General features: G+C 33.5%; 1 protein-coding gene across 16 annotated transcripts in view; it reads left to right on the top strand.

The window, feature by feature from the left end:
- The window catches only part of FOXP2 (forkhead box P2), a 610,938-nt gene that overhangs the window by 348,849 nt on the left and 254,589 nt on the right, over positions 1-7,500 (top strand). For 14 of the 16 annotated variants that reach the window (XM_074315704.1, XM_074315702.1, XM_074315703.1 and 11 more), the window contains one exon: positions 5,394-5,571. In XM_074315704.1, the coding sequence (XP_074171805.1) occupies positions 5,404-5,571 (168 nt within the window). In that variant the 5' untranslated portion in view covers positions 5,394-5,403. Of the gene's footprint in view, positions 1-5,393; positions 5,572-7,500 lie in introns of those variants that run through there. The other 2 variants (XM_074315709.1, XM_074315708.1) reach the window with 1 other exon arrangement.

Here is a 7,500-nt window from a genome sequence, read left to right as displayed (position 1 = left end):
GTTGCTGTAAAATGTATCCATAGAGCTACCATTCCTTCTGTTTGCTCTCGTACTATATTCAAATGGAATCGCACAGAGATTAAACACTTTAATTTTATTTCTTATACTATTTTCATAATGAAATTTTTATGTTTTGTTACTTGTGTTTTAAAACTTAGTTTAATTTTAATCCTGGAGCAAAGCATAATGTACTGAGTTGCTAAATTTATTGATAGCTGATTAAAGTGAAAGATAAGATTTTCATTTGTTCTGTTCATATGTTTCACAGATGTTTGTCACTGTTGAAGATCTAAACAGTATTCTATTTACTGAAGGTAGTCATGATCATTAGTTTTTTAAAATTACCATGTTGTCATGTCCTACAACTTTGAGTGTTCAACATACTAACCTTTGTGAATTAAAATTAGAATTCTTACTAATTAAAGTTATTTTTTCCCAAGAAGTGAACCTTAATTTGTGAACAGCATTTTAGATATGTTGTTTAAACAACTGAAAAGCAGTGGCAAATACTTTATAAACAACTTAATTTTCATTTACTTAGTGAAATATCACTTGTTACAAAAAAGATTGTATAATTTGCTATACAGCAGATATCCTTCCCCAAATCATGTTTAAAAGGACATCCAGTTTCAATTTTTAAAAATTAAAAATATTCATGTGCTTGTTCAAATTTTGTTCTTACACATTCAGCTATGTCCTTCATATTTGGCACTTTGATTTATTAGGCAATCTTAGCATTAACGCCTTTTAGCAAAGCAGCCCTAGATTTCAGACCATTGTGCATGGTATTGTGATGAATTAATCCCACCAGAGCACAAAAGTTATCATTATTTAAATGCTAGTTTCTTTCTGAAGTTTTACTTCACAGTTAAGTTTTCAAAATCAGAATTTAGCTGATATGCTGAGGTAAATGTGATTTCTTGTTGCATAGGTAGATTTTCCTCACACTTAGCCCTTTCTTATGTGAACCACCATGGAAATATTTAACAATATTAACTACTGATAAATTTAAAAATGATTAAAATTATTTAAGAATATGTGATAACTTTTTAATCTGATGGTGTACTTTTCTTTAAATGTGATATTCAAAGCCTCTCGGACTTAAAGTCTCTTGGAATTAATGTATATATTTGGTTAAATAAATTAGACAGTAGAAGAAAGCAGACACTGGACACAAAGTATCTTTTAATGTAGGTATAAATAATTGTGTTCAAGAAAAGGTTACAGAAAGAAATAGTTATACACTTCTCATATGTACTGTTATTTATTCTTAGTTTTTCAGGAAGTCATTTTTTTCATCCAGTTTTTTTTAATTAAAAGGTAAGATGCCAAAAATTTAGACTTAATACTGACACACCAATATTGTAAGATGGAATGTCTGTGCATGTGATAGGGGAGCCTGGTGGGAAGTGGAAGTCATTTCTCCTTTCATACCTTCTTAACACATATAGTGAGACCTATCTATCTGTGGTCCATCTATCCACATACATACACACACGTGGAGTGAAGGTGGAAGAGAAGAAGGAAGGAAGAGAGGAAAGATGAGCCAGAAGCCCAGAGGAAAAAGGACCGGTAGTGTCTCTGGTGGTCGTTGAGGTAACACAGTTAACTCTACTCGCCCAGGTCAAGTTTCAGACTTTTGAACATTGTAGTAAATATGGAACAGGATATATGCAGGTTTCTGTTATCACTCTGGCAAATGTCTATCTCACATGGTACAGTTTTCAATGGAACCTAAAACTCTAAGAGGAAAAATAAAACCAACAAGTCTAGCATTCAGTACTACCCTATCATAAAGTAAGGAGGTCTAATTGAGCTATGTCTTTATATCCTGCTATTTGTACAAATAAAAGACTACATCTTGATGCAAAACAAACACAAAAGCACTGTTGTGACTATAACAGGGAGTCATATACTAATTTATGTAATAAGTGGTTGTGCACGCTTTATTCAAGTCTATGGCTGCAAGAAATGGCATGAATTGCTGGGTGTGTTTAATGCGGGATTATAGCAATTTGAAACATGTCAAACACATGGCTAATGCCTCATGCTTCACTCATTCTTGCGTAAACCTGCATAGCCACCATCCATTATACCCTTGGTAACAACACAATTCTGCAAGTAAATATTGTTACACTAAGTAACCTTTCAATTCAAGTTGTTTAGGAAGAGAAAATGCAATCTCGTGCAGTCAGTTCCAGTGTCAGTTTAATGTTTCAGAAGGGAAGTGGTGTAGAGAATAAGGATCTGTACAGTGACGCGCTTAAAAAAAAAGAAAAGGACAGGAAGGAAAACTCAAGGCAGGGAGGGAAGTACGAGTGCATCATTTGAGTGCAGGATGTGAAGAGCTACTTTCTGATGCGACTGAAAAGTTGTGTATGGTGAAAGATTTAAAGGGTTAGCTGACAGTTCAGACAAACACTAGAATGGAGACTCCCAATTTTACCTTCCTCTGTAATGATCTGGAATTTATTTTCACTGATTTTTGTAAAATGTTTGTGGTAGGATTGAGAAGTATGAATAATTTAGTTTGATATGTTTGGGATCGCAAGCACATCCACTTTGAAAGAATATGCTGAATTTGTAATTATTTAAAATATACTTTAAAAGATAAACAGCACCTCATACTGTGCTTGTGGAAAATAGGTGTGGAGATGTCACTGGGCGGAACTTAGTAAATACTGGGAAGCATCTTCATTATCCTTGAGGATACAGTTCCTTTATAGTGGATACACTATAAGCTTTCTCCTTTGGGGGAAATGTATGTTGTAATCATCTTATCACACAATTGCCCTGCCTTTGGCATATAAATGTTGGGTCAGATCCTTCTGTTCTGAAAGAAAAAACAGTGCTATCATTGTTACTGTTTTTCTTATGCATGATTTTACTATTAGGTGATTGAACTTAAAAGGTAGATCACAATTTTTACTCTACAGTTTTATAAAGTCAAAAGATCCATAAGGGATAATAAAATCCCCTGGTTGGGAGGAATTGGAAGTTATATAGGTCTTTGTAATTATAATAAAGATTTAGACCCAAGACTCTCTGCTTGTTGGTTATTTTTGATTATTTGATTGACTTAGTTATAAACAGTAATACATGCAGAATTCTTTAATTCATGCAATTGGTGCTGACATTACCCAAAGGTTAGTATGGAATACTTGCACCTGTCGGCTACATTTGAAAATACAGTTTTTAAAATTTTTTTTGTTCTTAGTGTTGGAAACTCCACCCAGAAATAATATTTCAAATAAATTTTGATGATGAAGGAAAAACCTACACATACATCTATACTCCAGCGGTATTGTCAAAAGTACAATTTAAATGCAATATGTAGACGTTATGTCTATCTGTTTCTACGGTCGGAGAGGACCCAGATTATAATTTTCCTATAAGTAGTAAAAGCAATCAGACCTTTTCTCTGAATATTTTAAACATTGTGCATGTAAAATTTATGCCTAATTTGAATACTTATTAGCTGCCTAATCTCAGAAAAGAGTCTTAGCTTTGTTTTTTTCTTATAAAATCCATCACTGTGTATCAGTTTTCATTTGTATGATTTTTCTTTGTTAATGTTCAGTAAAATGTTGAACAAAACCAATTTGTTCATACACACATTTAGTTCAAAAGTTGTTTACGATAGTTGCAGCAGTTTCTTCCTTTATGATTATTGGGTTTTTGTTGCTTAAAAAAACAATCAGAACAGCTTTTACTGGTATATGTAGATTTTGTTATACTAATTTGCTTTGCTAGCCCAACTATCACTGATGGTCTTTTATAAATCAGCAACTCTTTTTTTTAATTGATGTTTTAAGTCATAGAAATAATCTAATAATTTAGGCTGGATGAAAATACTTGTTAAAACTACTAACTGATAACCATTAATTTTAATAATTATAATGTTAGTATGCAGAAAATCTCTGTTGGATGTATGTCTCTGTCTCTGTGTATGAGTGTCCTTGATCACATTTCATAAGCATCTGGGGAACATGATTTGTCTAGAACACAAAGAGATATTACACTTACATTTGCTTTACAATAAATGCATTTACAATTTTTAAATGGAAAAAAGTCTTAAAATATGACCAAGTTTACAGTAGTGAAATCATGTAGTCATACAAAGCAGCCTGAGTGATAAGTTTCCACCCTTCCTCACGTTGGCTGATTGCTCTGCCTGCCTGCCATCGCTGCTGAAGTCACGGTGCAGCCAGGCTGTTTCTGAGTTTCTGTCTGCAGAAGTACAACAGAGAAGTGTATCTCCTCGCGTAGGGCACAGGATTCAGACTTCTTTAAGAGCCCAAACTGATCTTTCTAAAGCACAGACTCAAGATGTTCTGTGAAATTCTGGTTTGTAAGAGCACATCGGTTCTTTATTTACTGCCAGGATTTCCACTGATCTTGGCAGGACATCTCACTGCCGTCCTGAAAGTACAGTATATTTATGCAGTGAAAACGATAAAACATTTATTACTGTAGAGAAGGTAATATGCATAATTTATGCTGTTTTTAGCACAATCATTAGTGATATTCTTGATAGATTTTATTTCCAGCTTTCATATCTAATACATGCCTGGAAAATTAATTTTATATCTTTCATTTATTTGCCTATGTTAAAATTGAGTTTTAAGTCATCTTCAAGTGAACAGCTTGATTGCTGCTCATGCATAAGCTTAATTACTTCCCAGGAAGGACAGTATTAAATGTTTTAAATGTCAGAAAAATAAATGAATATGAGCTGTTTGATTAAAAAAATAGGCAATATCTGACGTGTTTGCAGCAGGAGCTTTTTCTTAAAATGCCTCCAAGGCAAAATTTTATTTAGTCAAAAAAAAAAAAAAAAAAGAAACCCATTATACTATTTATCATGGGTTGATACCATATGATTTGTAACACCCTTACAAAATTTTAATTTTGTATGATTAGCTGTGCATCATTAAACAACAGCCTTGCATAAGATGTGCTGTAAAATTCTGACAGAATCAAGATAGTGAATATTTAAAATAAGGCTGTATAGTCATCCATGGTTGTCAAAGGTAGATAATAGGAAACATAGAACAGAGTGTGCAATCATGCCTTCATTTAAACTGGTTTTATAGGTAGACTTGAAAACGTGGCCATTCTTAAATGCTATTGACCACGCTATGTGCATGGCATGTTACTTTGGCTGTTAAATGTAACCACAAAAAAATTGCTTATAGAAACCATCATTTCAGTGATTAGTATCTGGATGAAAGCTGCATTTGTATTGCTTTTCTTGGTAAATGACTACTCAAGCCTTTTTTTTTTTTTTCCTTCTGAAGATGCTGTCTCTGTAATTGGCAGAGAGGGACATCTTGATAAGGGAAGTGTGAAGGTGTAACGTGTGTTAATTGATACTTCTTAATCACTTTTAGGTATTAAGTCATGATGCAGGAGTCTGCGACAGAGACAATAACCAACAGTTCAATGAATCAAAATGGAATGAGCACTCTAAGCAGCCAATTAGATGCTGGCAGCAGAGATGGAAGATCAAGTGGTGACACGAGCTCTGAAGTAAGCACAGTGGAGCTGCTGCACCTGCAACAACAGCAGGTAAGTTGTGTTTCCCTCAGTGAGCGCTTGCAACACATACGCCTGTTTGCTGGAAATGAAAGATGTATTCAGAGTAAACTGAGCATGTTGTTTTAGCTGAAGGATGCTGAGAATTGATTGTTATTTGGACCATGATTGAAGTCTGAGTAAAGGTAGCATTTTCATACCAGTCACGTCATACCAGCACCAGACTGCCCTTCAGGTGTGGGGTTGTTAATTAAGTTCACAGGGTGGTTTTCTGGGTGGTTTTCTCAGAGGTTCTGTGAAGCTTTGTAACAAATGTTTTATAGCTTCTAGTTGACTGTGTAACACTGCGCTGCAGATGTGATACTTAGTTTTCCACCAGAGGGCCACATTACTTGATTCTTGCTTATACAATGAAATTCTTCCAAGTCTGAGCTAAGGTGAAAAGGACCACAAGGACTTTGCACAACACAGATGCTTGCTGTGATTGCTGCAAATATTAGCTATTAATTAGTTGAAATTTGTTGAGAGATTTTGAACCATGTAAACACCATACTCATTTATGTTGTTTTTCTTGAAAACTCAGTCCAAGATGTTTTGAGTATATATCTTTTAATAACATGAAAGAGCACTTTTTATTTTCTGCTAGTGTCTCATAAAATACAGTTGTTCTAAGTCTAAAAAACTACACAACTGCTCAATCAAGATATACTGTTAAGAAGCCCATTATTCTTTTCATAAGACAGATTCATTTTTCCCTATTTTGTTTGTCAATGAAACATTGTTTCCAACCAAAGAATAGCTACTCCATTCTTCACTGATTCAACTCTGCGGAAACAGTGACAGAAAACAGAAAGCTTTCAAAGCACATACTTATATCAGGCCAGAGTGAGTATACTTGTTTGAAAATAAGATTATACTTGTTTGAAAATAAAGATTATTTCTTTTAAACTCTAGATTATATTCAGACTAAATGTAAAAAAAATTAAAAATGAAATATAATGAATTATTGAAAAGTTTCAAATTGATTGATATACCATTCACATTTTTAGTTAGTATATAATGAGCAAGAAAGCAGCTCAAAAGTTCAAAGAAATGCCCAGACTGCAGTAAAATTTAATAGAATCATTATTTTAAATAATAACAGTATTTAGAAAGTTATCTTAGTGTATATATACTAAATAATGTCTTAAATTGTTAGCATTGTTTTAAGAATAATCTTTTGAAAGAGCTGAACATAATGCTTTGAATATGTTCTCTATTATTTTGGAATTATGTCTTTTCATAGACAGTAAATATTAGGAAGATAATTTGTATTTTGTTTGGCAATATTTCCTTTTTAACCATCATAGGAATCAAATACCTACCAAAGTCTCAGGGTTAGCCTCTTTTACAGGCTATTTTAAATAAATGCTGTTTTTCAGGAGACTCCTTTTCTTCCTTTCACTTATTTACAGGAAACATCCTATCAGTGGGGTGCTGTAACATTCCCACTAACTCCCCTAAGAGTCCTAAGAATTTATAGCCAAATTCTATTTTGTCTGAGAATACCGCAGACTGTATTTGTAAAGCGAAGTGAAATTAACAATTGAAAAAAAATGGAGTTTAGTATTAATAAGACAACAGGTTCTGAAGGGAAATGCAAAGCAATACCTTTCCCCACCCCAAGCTCTGATTACTCATTAAATAAAAAGAAAACAGAGAAAAATCATGGCCACTTTATAGTACTCTGGAGTTATTTTATGATAAGATCTGTAAGGTGTAAACGTGAGTTTGCAGTTTACCTTGTTCTACACAGTTTGTTTATGTAAACCATACAGGAGTAAATACAAACAAAAAGTTAGGTTCTTCAGATAACTTAGAAACTTGAGTCACGTATTGCATGTTTCTGGAGTGTCTTCTAGAAGAAATTTAACACATGGGTAATGTAGGCACCTACAAAGATACCTCAGGAAGTGTCTATAG

This window comes from Rhinolophus sinicus, linkage group LG11 (assembly GCF_036562045.2).
Source record: "Rhinolophus sinicus isolate RSC01 linkage group LG11, ASM3656204v1, whole genome shotgun sequence".
In the NCBI taxonomy this organism is placed as follows: domain Eukaryota; kingdom Metazoa; phylum Chordata; class Mammalia; order Chiroptera; family Rhinolophidae; genus Rhinolophus; species Rhinolophus sinicus.
The sequence above is the reverse complement of the archived record's forward strand: the minus strand, read 5'-3'. Positions and strand labels throughout refer to the sequence as shown.